General features: G+C 33.6%; 3 protein-coding genes across 6 annotated transcripts in view; 2 read left to right on the forward strand and 1 right to left on the reverse strand.

The window, feature by feature from the left end:
• Positions 3307-6197, forward strand: LOC105160893 (zinc finger CCCH domain-containing protein 29-like). Its single transcript, XM_011078398.2, has 2 exons — positions 3307-3461; positions 3865-6197. Exon 2 carries the CDS (start codon positions 3871-3873, stop codon positions 5890-5892), a length of 2022 nt encoding a protein of 673 aa, XP_011076700.1. The 5' UTR covers positions 3307-3461; positions 3865-3870; the 3' UTR covers positions 5893-6197.
• LOC105160894 (N-(5'-phosphoribosyl)anthranilate isomerase 1, chloroplastic) lies at positions 10359-17689 on the forward strand. Of its 4 annotated transcripts, none has more exons than XM_020693087.1 (6): positions 10359-10770; positions 11043-11099; positions 13369-13733; positions 13811-13974; positions 15459-15730; positions 17151-17689. In XM_020693087.1, the coding sequence occupies exons 1-5, from the start codon at positions 10761-10763 to the stop codon at positions 15682-15684; spliced, it is 822 nt and encodes a 273-aa protein (XP_020548746.1). In that variant the 5' UTR covers positions 10359-10760; the 3' UTR covers positions 15685-15730; positions 17151-17689. The 4 variants fall into 4 exon arrangements, with proteins under 4 accessions (XP_020548746.1, XP_011076705.1, XP_020548747.1 ...); XM_011078403.2 differs by having other exon boundaries at positions 17156-17687; XM_020693088.1 differs by lacking the exon at positions 17151-17689 and adding an exon at positions 11626-11657 and having other exon boundaries at positions 15459-16572.
• LOC105160895 (omega-3 fatty acid desaturase, chloroplastic) overlaps positions 19423-21104 on the reverse strand; it is a 3145-nt gene continuing 1463 nt past the window's right edge. The window contains exons 4-8 of the mRNA XM_011078407.2: positions 20975-21067; positions 20691-20876; positions 20251-20331; positions 20030-20167; positions 19423-19932 (exon numbers count right to left, since the gene is read on the reverse strand). Of these exons, the coding sequence (XP_011076709.1) occupies positions 19765-19932; positions 20030-20167; positions 20251-20331; positions 20691-20876; positions 20975-21067 (666 nt within the window). The 3' untranslated portion in view covers positions 19423-19764. The remainder of the gene's footprint in view (positions 19933-20029; positions 20168-20250; positions 20332-20690; positions 20877-20974; positions 21068-21104) is intronic.

The following is a 21104-nucleotide window of genomic DNA, read 5'->3' on the forward strand; positions in this document are numbered from 1 at the left end:
ATATTTTATGAATATACATTGGTTTTAAGAGCATGCTCTGATACGCTAATTTATATATTTTTAAATATTTAATTTATTTATTTGTTAACTAGTCATTCTTCTACATCTCAATTCGCTCTTCTAAACCCTCAAATCGCCCACTCTTTTTAATTTTTTACTGACTTTAATTTTCTATATTTTTTATTTAATTATGCACACTCGTTTGAACGTGCCAACACACTCTAGTTGTAGTAAACATAATAAACAAAACAGAGGTTGTCCTAAATTTCAAGGTTATCCACTAATGAAGTGTATTTGGAGTAAACGCATTGAAAACGTGGGAGAAATTGAATATGATGATCCAAAGTGGAAATAGTACTGTGAATATGCGCGTACGTGATAAACTGTTGGGGGGCTGGCGCTGGACCCCACAACAGCGCGTGCATCAATCATATCCGTTGGAAATTCCCACCGCGTCCACTACTTCCACTGTCTTTTTCTTTATTGTCCAATGATTTCGTTTTCGCTGATGAGGTCATACCATAGATGTCAACACTGAATCCTAAGAATTTGTTTGGTTTAACTGAAGATTAATATACACATATATAGAGATATATTTTCTTACAGTTATTTGATATTAGCAGAAGGGGAGTGAAGTGTAAATATTTTATTTTGTTTGGTATCAGAAAATAATATGAATTAAGAATGAATAGGTTAAATTTATTAAAAAAATTAAACTTGAAAATTTATTAATAAAAGTAAGGGTTAATTATACAAAGTAGACCCCCTTTAAAAATTCAAATTGCAATTTTTTTCTCGAAAAAATTTAAAATTTTCTACTTATACCCCCTCCAAAATTTTTTATTTATACTTGATCAGTGCCCGTTAGGGTTTAGATGAAAATGATGATGTTCAGCAAAAAAAAGTATATAAGTTTTTAATTTTATCTCTTATTTGACATTCTCATATAATAATTTTATATTTATAAGGCGGTAAATATAATATAGGGTTAAATACGCTTTTCACTCTTAAATTATGCATTTTATCTTATTTACACCCCTAAAGTATAAAAGATAAACAAAAACACCCATGACAAAATAATTTAGAGAAAAATACCCTTCTCACTTACCCCTGTATATTTTATTTTATTTCTCAAAATATATTTTTATCAAAGTATCTCCCTGAAATTATTTTTAAAAATTTAAAATTGTAGTCACATTTTATTTTAAAAATAATTCTTATAATTTATATTTTTATATAAATTATGGAACACAAAAAATATTTACAAGCTCAATACATGTAAATCTATTTTACAAAGTAAATAAATAATGGTAAAAAGTACATGTAAATATGTGTTAATGCATAAGACAATAATATTATAGAAAAAGTATGTTATATAACTTATAAATTTTTATTCAATTACATGTCCACATAATAAAAGTATATCATATCATTACTTAAAAAATATAGAATATTATATTAATTATATTATAAATTTGCATATTTTACAATATATGTATATATATATGCTCGATGTAATATTTTAAATTTGTATTGATAATTTATTTTTAAGAAAAATCAATGTATATAATAGCACAAGCAAAATTTATGTAAATATTTTACCAGTTATATAAAAAAATATAAAAATTATAAATTTATGGAGTTTATACAGATTCTATACTTAGCATAAAAATCATAAATTTTGGGTAGTGTTTGTTTTAAATAAAAAATTTATAATAATTTAGATTATATTTAGAAGAATGGTTGTAATAGAGATATTTTAGGGGTATAAATAATAAGGCAGTTTTATAAAAAAAAAGTAGTGTCTATAACAAAGGGCTATTTTATACGTTTTATGGTTTAGGGGTGTAAATGCATTTTATGCATAGTTTAGGGGTGTAAAGTGTATATATATATAATCAAAAGGGTGTAATTTTAATAAAATATTATCTAAAAATATAGCAATTGGATAAAAAATAGTCATTTTATGAATGAAAACTAGATTTTTTTTTTTAAAAAAAACTTTGTTTACTTCTTATATATGAAATAAAGTGAAAACTTTTGAATTTGTTTAGATAATTCAAAATTAAAAGAATTTTATTCCATAAATCTCATAATATAATGGCGTGCTGGAAAGTGAAGCCCACTTCAATTATACATTGACAAAAGCAGACATAACAACAAAATCGTACATCCTAAAATAATTAAAACATTATAATTATTAAATTCTTGAATAAACAATATTCAATCTATTCAAACATAAGGCCATTAAATATTGATGGGATCCAGGCAGTAAGGTATCTAAAGGACAAATATATCATTCCTAGGATTTTATGTACTCAAATAGAACTAAAATTTCACGCATTTTATTTGAATTTAATCGCACTCGTTTCGGCTCAACTTGATGACTTGTTATCATCACTATTGATCATTAAACATCTGGAAGGCAAAAATTCGAATATGTAGATTCGTACAAGTACGAACATTTGAGGAGTGTGATTCCTTGCATCAGTCCACACAAAATTCAGTACAAATCAAAACTCAGTACAAATCTAAATACGCAATTACTGAATTTGAATATAATATTAGAATGAACTCTACGCTCTAATATCAAACTATGGATTTTATTTGTTTAAAAATACTACCACTCATTAGTTCCATGTAGCAATTATTATTTTCTTTCAAGTAATCATTTACTCGGCAAGGGAAGTAGTAGTAAGAACAACTATTATTTGAAGGGTTTAATGCAATTTATTTTATGTGATATTATAAATATTATTCTTTTATAAAAAATAATAATTTATTTCTTGTGTTAATTATAATAAAATAATTTATCTCTATCTAGAAAAATAAATTATTTCATTTTAAAAGATATATGAGTAAATTATTAATTTTTTTAATTATAAAAAATAATTTGTTGGTTGTAATATCACCAGAGTTGTATTTTTATTTGAAAAACAAAAACAAGGCGGGGAGCGTGATGTCACTCGCTGCCAGCCGGAATTTTCAAGAAACCCGTTATGGCGGTCCGGAATTGGATTCGCAGAACTATTCAGGTGGGACCCGCTCTGCATTTGCATTTGAGTTTGAATTTGCATTACATTTCACTTTAATTTACATTTGCATTTGCATTCTTGTGAAATGGAATCAGTAGTAAGTAAGGCACAGAAGAAGTGTGTGTGAGAGGTTGGAGACGGAGACCCCTTCTTTTGAACTTTGACTTTGACCAATTGAAAAAGGCATGAAATTATAAAGAAAAGAAATTTAAAAAAGAAAAAAGAAAGAAGCAAGAAGAAAAGTCACACTTTCCTCCTCCCTTCCTCCTCACACACATGCTTTATGTAAATTTTTAGGCAATATATATATACGCGTATATATATGTATCTCAAAGACTCCACCTTTCACAACTTAAACCACAACCCACTGATTCTCTCAACTCAAAGTCTTTGCAATTTCAAAGAATTATCCTTTTGAATACAGAGGTATGCTTTTTTCACACTAAAGACTTGATTTTTATGAGTGGGGTTTGAGGGAGGGGGTGGTGTGTGTTGAATTGGTTTGTTGTATGTGTCAAAGATTTGATAGTTTTTGTGATGTGGGTTTTGATTTAAGTCGTGTTTTTGGGCTTCTTGTTTTTTTAAAAGTTTCAAGAATTTGTTGAAAGAGTGCTTCTTTTGACACCCTGGCTATGTGGTGGAAAGAGTCCATATTGATTTTTAAGTGGAAAAAAGAGTAGTTTTTTTGGGGGTATGACAACTCTGGAATGAGGTGTAATGATTTAGTATATTTTCTGGTTAGGTAATTGGTGTTTACATATATTTGTGGAATTTGGTGTTTGCTGTGTATCTGAGTCTTGAATTTCTTTGTTCTTGGGCTGTTTTTCAGGATTTGATGTGCAGTGGTTCCAAGAGTGAAGATTGCTCTTTTAATTTGGAGATGGAGGCTGGGTTTCAAGAGGATAAAAGCGTGTTTCTGCACAAGAATTGCTCAAAATTGCTTGAATTGGCAGCCACAGATGATTTGGCTGGTTTTGTTTGTGAAGTAGAGGAGAGGGGTTGTGATTTTGATGAGGGGAGCTTCTGGTATGGCAGAAGCTTTGGTTCTAAGAGGATGGGGTTTGAAGAGAGGACCCCTATCATGATTGCTTCTTTGTATGGAAGCACAGAGGTTTTGAAGTATATTATTGGAACTGGCAAGGTTGATGTGAACAGAGCATGTGGCTCGGATGGGGCTACGGCCCTTCACTGTGCTGCGGCCGGTGGGTCGTGGTCGTCGGTTGAGATTGTTGAGCTCTTGATTGATGCCTGTGGTGATATCAGCGCTGTTGATGCCTGTGGGAAGAAACCTGGCGACCTGATTGCTCCTTGTGTTAAGTCTTCCAGCAATTCAAAGAGGAGAATGCTGGAGATGCTCTTGAATGGAACCGGCAGCCGGGCTGAGGAGGGTGACGAAGAAGAAGGAAGCAAGACTCCTCAGGCAGTGAAAGAAGGGGCTGAGAAGAAAGAGTATCCGGTGGATGTATCTTTGCCTGATATCAACACTGGAATATATGGAACTGATGAGTTCAGGATGTATAATTTCAAGGTGAAGCCTTGCTCGAGGGCTTACTCCCATGACTGGACGGAATGCCCTTTTGTCCATCCGGGTGAGAACGCAAGGAGGCGCGATCCCAGGAAGTTTAACTACACTTGCGTGCCGTGCCCTGAGTTCAAGAAGGGGAATTGTGCAAAGGGTGATGCTTGTGAATATGCTCATGGTGTTTTTGAATCCTGGCTGCATCCGGCCCAATATCGTACCCGGCTTTGCAAGGACGAGACTGGTTGCTCGCGGAAAGTGTGCTTTTTTGCACACAAACCTGAGGAGTTGCGCCCGTTGTATGCTTCTACAGGTTCAGCAATGCCTTCTCCGAAGTCCCTTTCAGCTAATTCTATGGATTTAACGACATTGAGTCCGTTGTCTCTTGGTTCATCTTCGTTGATCCTGTCCAATACATCGACACCGCCAGTTTCCCCTTCTGTTAATTGTTCTTCTCCTATGGGTGGAAGCATGTGGCAGAACAAGGTGAACCTTACACCGCCAACATTGCAGCTCCCGGGCAGCCGTCTCAAGACCACTTTGAGCGCAAGGGACGTTGAGCTTGATATGGAAATGCTTGGATTGGAGAAAATCCGAACCCAACAACAGCACCAAAGGCAGCAGTTGGCAGAGGAGATGGCTAACCTCTCTTCCCCGTACAGCAGAATCACGGATTTAAAACCTACTAACCTTGATGATGTATTTGGATCACTCGATCCTTCATTACTATCTCATATGCAGGGTCTCTCGCCTACTATCAACAACACAACCAGCTCCCAGTTGCAATCTCCGACTGGGCTTCAAATTCGCCAAAACATGAACCAACTTCGAGCGAGCTACCCGCCACTCTCTAGCTCACCGGCAAGAAAGCCTTCCGCATATGGGTTCGACACCTCTGCAGCTGTTGCTGCGGCTGTCATGAACTCAAGGTCAACTGCCTTCACAAAACGCAGCCAGAGCTTTGTCGACCGAGCTGGAGTTAGCTATCGCCCCAGCCTCTCTGGTTCCGCAAATTCCCCTAGTCTAATGCCATCCAAACTCTCGGATTGGAGCTCTCCCAATGGGAAGTTAGACTGGGGGTTCAACGGTGACGAGGCCAACAAACTCCGGAAGTCAGCTTCGTTTGGTATACGAAGTGGTAACACAGCTGCACCGGCAGCCATGATCTCATCGAACATTGATGATCCAGACGTGTCTTGGGTCAATTCGCTGGTGAAAGACGTCCCTTCCGGTCGCACCCGGCTATTCAGTGCAGAGCAGAAGCATGGAGGCGTTCATGATATTATGCCTTACTGGGCTGATCAAATGTACATGGAGCAGGAACAGATGGTGGCTTAAACAGCTTTGCTTGAAGATAATCTTCACTTAGTTTGATATTCTTTCAATATTCTTGTCGATACGATATATCAATGAACGACTAATCTCACATGCTTCAACTTCAAGAATTGGTAGAAAGATTTGACTGAAGAAAGAATTTTTTAATTATTTTTTGTATTTTTCAAAACAGGTGTTCTTCCCTCTGGGAAAAAGTTTCTGTAATTCTCATATGCAAGATAAAATAGAAGGAATTTCTACATTTCCTGTGTAGCTTTATTGATCTATTATTCCTCTTTGTATTCTGCAATGGAATGTTGATGTTAATATCTGATTGCTGAAGAGATGAAATCTTGAATTGATATGGTTTCCATGGTGTCATATCATTCATCTATTCTTGTTTTTTTCTGCAACTGTTTATGTTCCATTTCTGTGCACAAACAGCACAGATTGCAAAAAAATGATTTTTCACTATATTATAGATGCTCTTGATTTAAAAATTATGATAAATCAATAGTATTAACCATAGTCAAACAAAGTCAATGTGACTTAATTTTCATCATTAAGCAATATTTTCCATAGTTTTTAGTTGCAGTCAGAATATTTGTTATGATTTTATCTATAACCGATATGTTGACGTCACTTATATGAACAACAGCTAATAGCTTCTTGTGGGGCCGTGATTAATTGGTATTCGTCATGATTTTTTCTTTGACCATAATAGTTGATTGCAGTGAAGAATTATATATATATGTATATATATTGTGGTGTGGCATTCATTGCTCCCCATATTTGAAATCTATAACTTGTCCCAACGTTATATTTGAGAAAAAGTTATAACTTTTAAAATATCTTATAGGTATTTTAATAGTATAAATAGTAAAAGAATAATATTTTATTTTAATTGACACGAAACTATTATAATAAAAACAGATTTTGAGTAATTATGGACGTAAGAGAATACATTTAAATATTGTGATTTGCAATTATTTAAAAAAAATAATTCACAATTAGACTAAAAGCAATTCCTAACACTGATTTGGATGAGTTTATACTTTATAGTGTATGCTTCTTTCCCCTTTAAAAAGGGAATGTGGGGGGTTTTTTCACTCCACATTTCTTGGAAGAAGAAACATAAGAAAATAAAATCTTTTTTTTTTAAATTTTTTTCTCACTGTATAATAGTCATTACACACACACACATGCAAAAAGGATACTATGTTTGCATTGTGAAAATGTGGTAGCCTTAAGAGTGCAAAAATGCTCCATGCTCTGTGGCAGTGGAAGTCACTATCTAATGCAACAACAACAGGTCTTCCAAGTTAAGACTTGTTGGCTTTCTTGATAAATACTCTCATTAGATGGTTATAGTGTTTAACTTTTTGAAAGATTATTTATATCAGCAGGTAAGTAAACGTCACTGTTCATGCTCTCATTTAGAGGGTTGATCACTCAAACTGGATTGGGTTAATTTCTACTGATTTTGTTTTTTCTATTTTTAGTTTTATCATGGTTTCTTGATGGGGATATATATATTTCAGCAAGGTCTAAAAAAAAGCTATAATACCCCCCAACCCAGAACTAAAAATACTCAGCAGGGTCTAAGATCTGCGTTCTTTTCATTTGGGTTGTGTCGAACATCGATTCAACCCGATTCAGAACTAGGATCGTCTGATGGCGTTGTACTTGAGAGTTCAAGATGATGACATATGGATCTGTATGAGTATGGATAGTTGACCCTATAACTACCCTCAAACATATTAGATAACGATATGTCGTTTATTACTTTCTCACTAATTTTATAAGCTTTCCTCCCTATCACACAAACTCTCGAATAGATTTAAGTATTGAAGGGCCTTTGTTGGGGCAACCCAACGAGCCTAACGAGCTTCTTTCTTCTCAGGTCTCAAACAGCTTGATTCGGACCACTTGATGGGTGATCTTGATCTCCTACATACCCGTATTAGTTCTGATTCTACTTTGTTACCTTTTGTGGACGAAATTAACTAGCATCTATGTTGTAGAATTCTGTTTACTTTTTTATTTATCTTAATGTATGAAGTACTTTACAAAAATAAAATAAAAAAAAATACTTATGTTCTGGAAACATACCCTAATGATGATACTGATGAGAGATGAAGTCACTCAAAATGGAGTGAAAGGGGATGTGAATAGGAAGAAGCCTCACAAAAGCATGCATATTGATCAACACAAATCTCCTACTTTTCTGAACTGCTTTGTGATCATTCCCTTTGTCACTTGTGTTCTTTTAGGTGCATGGCTCTTTCGTGACTTTCACCCACCTTGTTAGCTACATAAACTGGCATTTTATTTGGATCAACTTATACTACACCTCAACCTATGGATTCGAGAAATGGATTTCAAATGAATTCATGTCAAAAATATTATAATTATTTTTAATGTGTTCGGATTTGGACGTTATTTAAGAAGTTGAATTTGTACAGAAAGATATATAAAATACTTAAGTGAGTTCTCATAGTGATTTGCAATAAAGGAGTACATGAGAACAGTACACAGACCCTGGTTATTGCTGTCAGATGCTTAAATTAGTAATTTTATAAGGGAGATAGCATGAATTTGGAAAAATTCTTGAAAGTTTATATTTCTCTAAATTGAACATGTGATTGGTTCAGGTTTGTGCAAGAATTGCCCCATGATTTTGTAACAAATACTATAGGTAAAAAAAGTTGCACTTGGGACATGGGAGACGAGCATCTACAAGTATGAATTACACGTGGACCAAAATGATTGTGGACCACTGTAAAACCATCCATATTTGGATGCAAATCAGTCCAAAGTTGAGCGGATAATAAATATAACGTAAACTCGGGCCGATTTTTTTTACTAAATATCATTAAAAAGATATTTATGCCCTTTTTGGTGTACAAAGGTGCAGTTTCCATGGACAATTGTATAGAATACATAATTCTATGAAGTTATTGAAATAAACCTAAAATTATTTTGAATAATTTCATGTATTGACAATTTCATGTTATAAATGAGAAATGATGAATTAAATAGGAGAAGATGATTTTTGTGGGGAATTGCATTGTAAAGCTTAGGTGTTGGTATTTGACTAAAAATTGGGGGGTTGGCGGTGGCAGGAAAGACATGATTGTCTGCCCATCAAAATCATACTAATTTTTTTTTTTTATAAATTACGATAATTTTTAGAAAAATTTGTTGTAATTATAAATATTTTTTTATAATTTATTTTTAATATTAATTTAGAAAATATCTCATCGTAATAATTAGAGTCTTTCGTTCTACAACTGCTAATTTAAACTGTATTTATAATTTTTTAAATAATAAAAAATATATAATTATAATTATAATAAAATTAAAAAAATCGCTTTTAATCTGTGGGTCCCGTCTAGAAGCCCAGCCCCTCCCCACCTTAAATTATTGTTATAAATGCTTTATTACATAGCCGCCCTACACAGCTTTATTCTCATCCCTCCCCCACACACATCTAATCTAATGTTCCCCATTATCCTCTTTCACCCTCAACTTTTCAATTATATATATATATATATAAAAAAATACAGCAATTAAAGAAGTACGACGTCTGAACTTATTTAAAACATCTTATAAATTTTAATATCGTATAAAATATTTGATAAGTTTATCAGAAATTTAATCTTATTCAAAATATATATTTTTAAAGTGTCGAAATAAAATAAAATTAAAATTTATAAATATAATAAAAAATTATTGACAAGATAATGAATAAAAAACATGCATACTATTAGGATTAAGTAAGTAGTTATTTTTTAATATATTTTATATCTAAATACTTTCATAAATATTATTTATTAGTTTAATTCTAAATAAAATTTTAATAGATATAAAAAATTGAAGAATTGTTACTTAAACTTTTGCATCAAAGTAATATAACTATATGATATATATATATATACTTTCATGTCAGTCGAATATTAATATAAATATATATTTATTATTTTTTTTGTTAATTGCAGTTGCTATTTTTATTCATATAATTTATAATATTTCAAAATAATATATTTTTAATAAATATAATATCAAGAGCAATCTTTTTTTTATTTAATTATAATAATTTATTATTAATAATTAAATATTTTCCCTTATCAAATGTAAGAAAATTAAATAGCAAATAAAAATATTTCAAATTATACACACACATTGTGGGAGGAGGGGGGGAAGAGAGAGAGAGTTCTTTATCATTGAGAAACATCGCCAATTATGTGAAGACTAAAAATGAAATATAAAGAAAATAATTAAAAAACAAGAAAATGATGAAAATACCCTTTATTGTATCTATTTTTTTTTCCCCACAAATTAAAGATAATCTCTTTTGATTAAATTAATTCTATTGATAAGTTTTCATTGATACACATTGAGGTGATTAAAAAACGTACCGATTCAATAAATTTAAACAATCTTTTAAGTTGGGCTAAATCGAATATAAATTCTAAAAGGAAAGCTGTAAAAAAACATTAGCAATGCGACGCCTAAATTAATATTATAGCAGTTTAATAGAAGACAACTATCATATAAACAAAATTTTCTCAATGATTCATCAATTCAGAGTAGGTTCAGTGTTGTAGACATAATATGAAGTTATGAATTGAAATAGCAAAGCTCGAGCTCCTAGTAACAAGGTGTAACGGGTTCGGATCTCCACAATCCATTTCTTTTTTTGTCTAATCTATCTTTTTTTCCTTCTTCGTTCTTTCGTCCTTCCTCCACCAACCACTGGTCCACCACCTGCCGCTGCGGTGCTACAGTCCGCCGCCCTCTCCCCGGCCCACGCCGCCCCGGGCTGCCTGCGTACCCTCCACACAGCCAACACCCTCCGCCAATCCAGTCGCCCGCCTCTGCCGACAAATATGCTCTCAGGTACCTTTCTCTCTCTGCTCTATAGACAGAAAGTGACAAGTATATATACTCGTACGATTGAGCAATGTACGTTGCGTGCATGTTGTCGCGGGTGTTGTTGTGTTGGTATTTGCGCACCAGGTGCTCGTGAAAATTCGTCACGTGGAGAAGTAGTGATTTTGTGCCTTTTATGCTGATTCCCGGAAAATAATTGCTACTATTTTCTTGCGGGGCGTAAATTTGATATGCTTTTTTGGATTGTATTTTACAATTTTGATATGGTTTTTTGACAGGTGTAAATATGGGACTCCAGCTTCAGCCTAAAATGCTCGGTGTGCATAAGTGTCCAGGTACTCCAGAAAAATATTGGCATCAATGAAGTGTTTTCCTTGGTCGATCTTTTTCCTATAATGTTTCTGATGGTTGTATTTGGTGTACGTTGATGACTGTATTTGTTTCTGTCATATAGTATGGAAAGAATGAGGGTAGTGATTATTTTGAAATTAGGAAGAAAATGGATAATAAGGCAGAATGAAAATCTTTGAGAAGTTTTATCTGAAGAGGCTTGATTGATGCTACTAACCAAGCTCAAGAACATGCGCACTAGATGTGATAATGTCATTTTAAGTTGAAAATAGTACCTCCAATCTTGTTTGGTATTGCTTTTTCTTTTATTGGGTCATCCCTCTTGGAGTATAAATTCTGAGATGTAGATAATTCATCCTTAGAATTCGACCACAAATCTTGATTATAATTGTCCAGTGGCAGCTCGAATAAACATTTCGATGTTTTTTGAGGCTTTTATAGCAGGTCATAATTGCTAACTTCTGGCATTTATAGCATGAAGCTGCTAACATATATGCTTATTTTACCCAGGAATGCAGCAGGAAAGTGAAAACTCAATGAAGGTTCAAGATTGTGGGTCAGGGTTGTACTTAAATTGGGAGAACGGGATACACATTCATGGGGAAAAAGAAAAAAATTGATGGTTTCACTATAGAGAGAAACTCTTAATCACAACTGGACCTAGAAGATGAATGATTTACAGAAAAAGAAAAAGAAATAGTATATGCTTTGATTGGGTATCCAAACAGTTTGTCTAGATAGCAATCCTCATAGCTATATGTGAATTGGAAACAGTTACATGCATGTATGCGAACGGTATCCACTATCTTTACACTTGTAATTGCTTTTCTAGTGAACGATAGAAGTTTCATTGATGCTAATTGCCAAGCTCCTCATTTAGTTTGGTGAACGACAATATTTTATGCATTTTACTTGGATGTGCAATCTAAGAAAAGTTCGTAGTGGAAGCTTTTAGAGTTAATCAAAGGAGAAAGAATATCTGAATTTATTTATATAAGCTAAATTGCATATTTGGTCCCACAAAGAAGGGTTGCTGCCCTTTTTGGTCCCATGATTTACGGAAATTCATTTTTTTTATCCCAAAACGTTAAGAAAAATTGCAAAATTGGTCCCATTAACAACTTTCTGTTATTTTTTAACGGAAAGTTGCAAAGTGCCTCATTTTTTTGACCTTGCTACACATGGGGTGATGAATTGGAGGGAAATCTACCATCAGAATGAGCTCCCTCTCTCCCCTTTTGTACTTTATTTATTTACTTTTTTTTTGTAATAATTTGTAATGTAAGGAAATAGGAATATTTCAACCGGTTTTTCTTATAATAAACTGTTGTAATATTTTGTGTGAAATGAAAGTACAGAAAATATAGACTGGTGTAAAAAAATAGTATCTGTGATTTCCAATATTATTCACAAAATAGAGTAGCATGCTCAATACCCAGATCTCAATTGTATGTTTAGGTGACTGTGCTATTGTTTATTTCTTTTTGGGTGTTTCTATGTGTATTGAGCATGTTGCTCTATTTTATGGATAATATTGAAAATCACAGATACTCTTTTTTTGTACCAGTTTATATTTTCTGCACTTTCATTTCAAGCACAACATCACATCATTTTATTATAAGAAAAACAGGTTGAAATATTCATATTTCCTTACATTACAAATTACTATAAAATAACACAAAAATAAAGAAAGTGCAAAAAAGGGAGAGAGGGGCTCATTTTGGTTTCCCTCTAATTCATCACCCCACGTGCAGCAAAGCCAAAAAATGAGTTAGTTGACAAACTAACGGTACTTTGTAACTTTCCGTTAAAAATTAGCGGAAAGTTGCTAACAGGACCAACTCTGCAACTTTTGTTAACGTTTTGGATAAAAAATGAATTCCCGTAAATCATGGGATCAAAAAGGGCACTGACCCTTCTTTGTGGTACCAAATATGCAATTTAGCCCATTTATACAGCTAGAAACCATAATATTGTAACATAGCTAGTACAGTATATGCAGTTTTCTTTTGTTAGAACTGTGTTTTGTTTTGACTTTTATCTGCAATTAGCCAGAATGATTGCACAAGCAACAAAATCTTCTCTTGATAACCTAGGTAGTATCTAGCCAAAGACATAGAGACGCATAACTAATGGAGCTATTGGGAACCTTGTATCAGGGGATGTAGGCAATTTGTGGACAGAAGTTTGGAAGTTGCTTGATTTTAGCATTGAACGTAAAATTGATCTGTCTGTCGTGCCACCAATCTACAGGCATAAAGTGGGATGAAGTGCTTTTATCTGGGAGGCAAAACTTTCAAAGGATGAAGATAACATGTGCATCAAATAAGGCAACAGAATTTTCTATCGTTCACAACGAACATGAAGAAAATAAACCTTTAGTTAAAATGTGCGGGATCACATCAGCTAGAGATGCTGCTATGGCAGCAGAAGCCGGTGCAAATTTTATTGGAATGATTCTTTGGCCCAATTCAAAAAGGTCTATTTCTCTTTCTGTTGCAAAAGAGATTTCAAAAGTTGCAAAGGAACATGGAGCTGAGCCTGTTGGGGTATTTGTTGATGATGATGCAGAAACAATACTAAGAGCTTCTGATGAAGCAGACCTTGGATATGTGCAGGTTAGTGCTTCTTGACCACCATCATCTTTATTCTTAATATCTTTTGCTTAAGCATATCTTCTCTTGCTTCCATGTAGCTTCATGGAAATGGTTCTCGGGATGCTTTTAAGATCATAGTGAAAGAAAACCAAGTAATATATGTTCTACATGCAAATGAAGACGGGGATCTTTTGAATTCCATTTCTGATGAAGAATGCTCTGAAGTTGATTGGATCCTTGTTGATAGTGCTAAAGGTGGCAGGTACAAGAATCCTAATTGTTGTTAGCTTCATTCGCCCAATCCGCCTTTGAATTTTGGTCTCGCAATAAAAAACTCTTTTTTCAATCCCAGAAAATACTCATGGAAATGGCTTTGTGCAGCCATGGGAGTCTTACATGGTTTGCTGAACATTTTTCCTAGAGGTTTAGGGCATTAAACTGATCTCTTTTGTTAAAACATGAAACGTAACTATTATTATGTATGAAGGATTGCATGCTCATCTTCTCTCTCTCGACATTTCAATATAAGTTGCCTTCTAGACAATGTTTTAAAAGGCAGTCATGGTGAGCTCCTTGAGGGGGGTGCTCAAAAGATTTCCTCAGAGCAATAAAACTTGGGGCTTTGTCTTATGGGGCGTAATACGTGGATTCGAGGGTATAAGGTCAGACACTAGGGCATGCAACTCCCTGTAGTTCCCGAAATCACTAAGCATATGCTCCAAAGGAAAGTGAAGATGGATATTTTTTTCCTAACTTGAGAAGGAATCATCCTCATCTGTGATAATAGCTATTTTATGTTCAAAATTTACCCGACCAATATATAAACAAGTAGCACATATCTTACTTCTGTTATTCTCGAGTTTTTTGACCTTTTTTCCTGTTGGCTGTAGCTATTCTCACAATCCTATTAATTTTCAGAAAGGGTTTGTCCTGTTCTAAGCTAACTATTTATGTAACTTGTGTTTGTCTGGTCCTTATGGCTTATATTATCAAACTTTGTTTTATATGAAGGTTAATAAAAAAAAAAAACTCTAATTTCTATCATGATATATCCCTCTAAAAATTGTTTCTATTGATCTCATGATCTTTTTATTAATGAAATAATCTTTATTTTATTTTCTATTATCTCAAGAGCCACCAATCTTTGTTTCTTCGTATTTCCAGCATGTCATGCCTTATATCCTAGATTTTTGTTTGACAATTAATTCTACCTAGTTGTTTAATTTCCTGGTAAATTCTTTATGATAATTTAAGTTTTAAATATATAAAATATAAAATTCAAGGTCATACGCCTTTTAAAACACTCAATGATGATCTTTGCTCTACCATTGTCGCAAATGAAGTTATTTCTTACCCAAATCAAGTTTTATTCAAAAAACGGGAGTCAAGGATATGATCTAGTTTTGTATACTTCAAACTTTTTCTCTCTTTTCTATTTGTCACCGCAACATATATGAGAGGTCTACTTTTCTCATATAGTTAAATTTCTTAGACTAAGATATGTAAATGCTTTAAGCAGTGTTGATTTATATATCAACTGGTGCCTCCTTTCTTCTAGACGCATAAGCTCGGCTCTAAATAACTATTTGGAAGGTTTTTTCCTGTACTTTGATGAAACGATTTAAGACATCATAAGGTGTATAATTCTCTTCCTTTCCAGTTGCCTGTTGACGTATTTGCAGTTTAGTGGCTTCACTGAAGCTATATGCCGCAACAGCCATAAGCTTTCTTCTTGCATGCTTGCAGTGGTAAGGAGTTTAACTGGTCACGCTTCAATCTGCCACCCATTAGGAGCAAAAGGGGATGGCTGTTAGCAGGAGGAATTAAGCCTGAGAATGCATATGAAGCTCTTTCCACTCTTAGGCCAAATGGGATTGACGTCAGTAGCGGCATTTGTGCTCCAGACGGCATACAGAAAGATAAATCGCGCATATTGTCCTTCATGAAGGCAGTCAATTCTGTGCACTACTAAAGGATGATGCTGAGTGAATCTTCTGAAACTGTCAACGGGTAATGTGGTAAGATCGCTAACACCAATTCTGTCTTATTCAAGTGTTGAGAAATTCTGATGCATCGCTTTAACTTCTCCTTTTCTCCTCCTTATGAGCATAACATGGCAACCGACGTTAATCTTCTGTGTTGAAATCAACATCGTCTTATACTACATTCTCATATTTGAAACCATCTTTTCTTGTATTTCTGGGAATGGAGGGGCATCAACCCTGCTCCCTGAATCAATGTTATTTTGCAAAACATTCTTTTCTTATTTTTATCAGTGCACATCTGATGGTTAGTGGATGTGGTTCCCATAAATAACTACCTTTGATCCGCAAAATGAATATTGCATACTGATTCGTTTGTTTAAATTTTCCCATCGATAACATTCTATTCACACACATTTACATTAATATTTTTTTTAACTAAACGATCAATTTTTTTTATTTTTATTTTTTCTCTTTCATATAATTACATAAGTATAATAAAAATGTGTGCTCTAGTAGCTAATATATGTTATCTCGGTAGGCATACTTACTATTAATTAAGTGTGAGGCCCCTAATGTAGCCGATCGTATGCGAGGCTATCGATTTTTCATTGTCAATCTGCGCAAAGTGCGCATATGCTTATGACTTCGAGTCTCATCCATGGCCAAATAAATTTTTTAATTTGAAATTTTGATCCTGCTCCCCAACAAAGATTCTTGATATGTTATAACTAGTGTATTTTTTTTTTTTGAGTTATTTATTAAAATATTATTAAAAAAATTGCAACTATACCCCAAAATGGGGTATAGTTGCAAAACTATGGCACCAACGACTCCCCATTATGTTTCGGCCGGTGTCATGAGTGCTACTAACGACTTGGGCCAAAATTTTATTTTTTTAATTTATGTAAATTGTTTATTTAATGTTAATTAAGAATATATATTAATTAATTAGTATTTATTATTTTTTATTTTTATAATATTTGGAATTATTTAAATATTTTATTATTAAAAATATTAATAAAAAACATTAATATTTAATTAATTCTTAACAACTAATAAATTAAATTACATACAAAAAAATGTAAGAACTAAAATAATATAAAGTTAAAATTAATTACATATTTTAATAATATTTGCCGGTTCCATAAGTGTGACGTCGCCATTGTTATCGAGGTCTTCGTCTTTTGTGAACCATTGGTTCTGTTGGTTCGTTTTGCTCTTGATCATCATAATCGGGTGGAACGTGTAATCAGCTTGATGATGTTGTCGAGCTTGATTGTATTGAATCACAATATGCAGTAAATGATGAAAATTGAATAAGTAAAATATTATATCTTTGTGCATATCTTTGAGTGATGGCAAGATTAAGATCAAGGTCAACGTGAGTTGGATAACCTTCTGTATATAGTGGCATGTATAGAGTCGATTGAAACCAGTCATCTTGTTGTGGTAGTTCAGGCACATAACAATCTTGAAGTAGATATTGAGATGTTTGCACAGTTGATGGACCAGCTATGTCTACCCAATAGTATCTCGTTGTGTTGTACTCGAAGATCTCCTACTCCGACTTCTCCGATTGTGGGATGTGAACGGAACATTCTGTTGTGGCAAAGGGTCTATAGGGGTCATATCTTGTACTAATACTCATTCATTTGTGGCAATTTGATTAACATTTTGAAATATGCTCCTAGCGTGGTCTAAGGTTTGATGTAGTCTTTTGTTTTCGATTGGTCTATTATCACAGCTTATTAGGGTGTTTTTCATTTGGTTAACCTGAAGTAAATCGAAAATTGTATATGTAACTTTTAAAGGGAATGACAAACATGTTTAGAATAAAGTATGTTTATTAGGTAAGTACCATAATTTGCCACTTGGATGCATCTCCAGGTTGGTACCTTGATTGTACACGCTTATCAGCAAATGATGATACGAATCGACGTGTTATGTTATTGTATCAATCTCAATACCCACATTTTGTATCCATTCCATTAGATATGGATGGTCGAAATACAATAGTGTCAAATCGTCTCTCCCATCGACTAATATATAGTATATATTTTATGTACTGATATGTTCCCCCACGATTTTTACGGGAAACATTGTATATGAACATGTTCCGATCATCAAGCACTTGTAGAATATTTTGCCTAATTCGGAATTGATTGAGAACCCGTTCGGAATGGTGTAGTTTACAAGGGCGCAGAAGACTAAAGGGCTTGTTGATGTCCACAATCGTGAGTTGCATTCTGGTGGCAATTCTCTAATGCATTGCAAGTTTATGCCGTACTAGCAAAATTGGAATAAATGTATAATTAGTGCATAAATATTTCAAAATTATTTAATAATTGTCCAGGCTTTAAATGTATTTTTAAAATATTTTAGAATACCTGATCATGGGCCATGCAGTCTTGTACCACTCGGATTGCTCGAATAATATAATCGACGTAAATTTCGTGATATCATTCTAATTTGCACTATATGGGGGTACTTGGAGGACACGATTTGCAACCATTTGTCAGAATTATATGTCTAGAAGCAATTTTTATAAAATTTTATAAAAAAAAAAATGTGGCCAAGTCATTAGTGATACTAACAACATTGGCCAAAAAATAAAAGTAAAAAAAGCTACTAACGACTCCCTTTAATTTTGCAACTATACCCCATTTTAGGGTGTAGGGGAAATTGTAATAAACATAACTTGAGGTCCAAACATATATAGGACAGGAGGGTAATAATTGGTTGTCCTTATGATTTGACAAGTGATGGATGTGGTGCGAATGGATCCAAACTTCCATGTTCCTGCGCACAAATCAAATGTGGTTGGAATCAGACAGGATTTGTGAGTTAGATGCAACCAACATATGAGGATTCAATTTTAAGGATAATTATGGCGTGTTTGCATGAGATTTGATGAAATTATATTTAATTTTTTTATTTTTTATATTTATTTTTATTTACTAAATGAATATAATTATTAATAAAATTTATGGAATTTATTGATATTAACAAAAAATTAAATAAAAATTCATATTTACTCCAATTGATCCATTACAAATTGTTATATTTTGAATAAATATTTTCTAATCAAATTAGTCTTATAAAAGTGAAAATGTACTTCTTCACATGCATTAGCGTGTGGACCCTTATTTAATCCTCGTGATGGGATTAAATGATTAGAAACTCATCTATATTAATCCTTCTAAAAGTAGAAAATAAAATAACAGGATAAAAAATAACGTATTTTTAAACAACTCGACCTGAGAACCCATATTATCAATTCTTGATTCCAAGATCATCCAAGAGTAGATCTCATACCATGTGGATCCATACAATTCCTGATACGAATATTTCATGCAATTTCCCCTTAGAGAATTTTTTAGATTTTGAATTTCCACTTGTTTTTAGGCCAATATTTGATATATTGTAATAATAGTTGTCAGCTATAAACATTTGATATTGTAATTATATCATTTTGACTTTAGTGTTATATTTACCTCCTTATAAGTGTAACATATTATTAAGGTAATTTTGAAAGTTTATATAAATTATTTGTTGAAATCAGCACTTTCTGTTCAAACTCCATTGAAGGAATTCAGCTGTAAATGGAGAATGTTTAGAGGGAGCGCAAATGTAATTTCAAAAATTTCTTGAGGGAAAATGTCATTTTTGGATGGGGTCCAAATGTAAGTAACCAAAAAAAAAAAAAAAAAGATTACAAACAACAATTACAGAATGTATATCATTAGCATACATGCTAGGAAAAAAAGTGCATTATGGGCATTAGCTATATTAAAATAAAAAAAATGAATTGTGGGCATTAGCTATCTGATCTGGTCCACAGACAGTGAGTGTGGAAACTGAAAACAACAGCTCTTGGAAGAAGTCTCCCTTTCCCTCATTACCAAGATTTGCACTATAATGTCATTTTACATTCTTAACAAATACACAATCAATGGTTTTGTTGTCTGTAACATCTAAATCCCAATCCCATCATTGCAAGAAATCAAAAGATCAATTCTCTTGACAGACATCCACATCCCTTGGATCAAATCAACCCTTATGATTTCTCAGTTCAGCTCAGGATCAGTCTGATAATAGACAACATCACCAGTATCACTCACATAATGATCCTTTTTCATGCTTCTTAGGAGCACTCCCAGCAAGTAAAATGGAAGAGGGCCTGATTTCTGAGGCTCCCTGTAGTATTTTCCGAGAACTGGCTTAGCCGCTTCTGTCTGCACCCACAAGAATCAGCGATCGTAGAAAAACGAGTTAAAATTATATCCAAGAATTGATCCAAGAGGCAGAAAACTTGTGAACTTGAAGACTTACTGCTTCGATCAAATGATAGTGTGGGATTTGAGGGAAGAGGTGATGTATGACGTGAGTCCCGATGTCGTGGTGGATGTTGTTTATCCATCCGTAGTCACGATCGAGTGTTGTTAGCCCCCCTCTCAGATAACTCCATTCCTGTTTCACAAAATGAATTCAGTTCTTGAGCTATTAAAACCGGCATTAGAAGACGAGCGGATAACGAGAACTTGCTGTTTTACCTCTCCACGGTACCAAGGTAGCTTCTGCTCATGCCCGTGGTGATGTAAGTAGGTAACTAAATCAAGCCAAGTTACGAAACCCTGCAGCCAATTCGAATTCCAAGTTTACAAAGGAGTTGAAATGCAAAATAAGGTATACTACACTATAGACAAATCTTAGACGAAATTAGTTACTAAAGCAACTGAGGCTGAGGCAATATTTGGATTGATGTGATCTGAAGCTGAGGATTTCAAATCCATAATAATAAATCCATTGAGTCTATCTAGATAATTTCATGATACAAAGTATTTTAAATTCTTTGATCACCCATGTTTACTTATCGTTTTTGGTTTGAGTTCTTTCTCTCAAATCCAAATCCTTTCAACCAAACATTGTGGGAAGGTATACCATTTAAACAACGAAAGTAGTGACACAATGAAAAGAGGTCTAAGTGACTAACCAAGTAAGGAATGCCATAGAGTTTGAGCAATTGGAGAGGACCCATAAGAAAAGATAATCCAACAAGTAATGCAACCATTGCCGTCCAACACACTGTTGAGGTAATCACATCTTTCCTCTCACTTGGGACAAACAAATCACTGTCTGGATGGAAATGAGAGCCTGTTTTCCCAGGACTTCTACTCCACTGTCATCAAACACAGCACAAAGGAGCAAGAAAATCAATCAGGTAAAGCCTAACCAATGGAAACTGGCAAAAGAAATTTAAAAACTTTACCAGCATACCAGATAGATGGGGTATGCCAGCATGGGGAAAGGCAATGTGAACCTCAATTTCTTGGTAACATTATCTAAATTCTTGTAGATCTTCTCAGATAACTGGAATCACAAAAATGGGGAAAGATTAAATTAAATA

This window comes from Sesamum indicum, linkage group LG4 (genome assembly GCF_000512975.1).
Source record: "Sesamum indicum cultivar Zhongzhi No. 13 linkage group LG4, S_indicum_v1.0, whole genome shotgun sequence".
NCBI lineage: Eukaryota > Viridiplantae > Streptophyta > Magnoliopsida > Lamiales > Pedaliaceae > Sesamum > Sesamum indicum.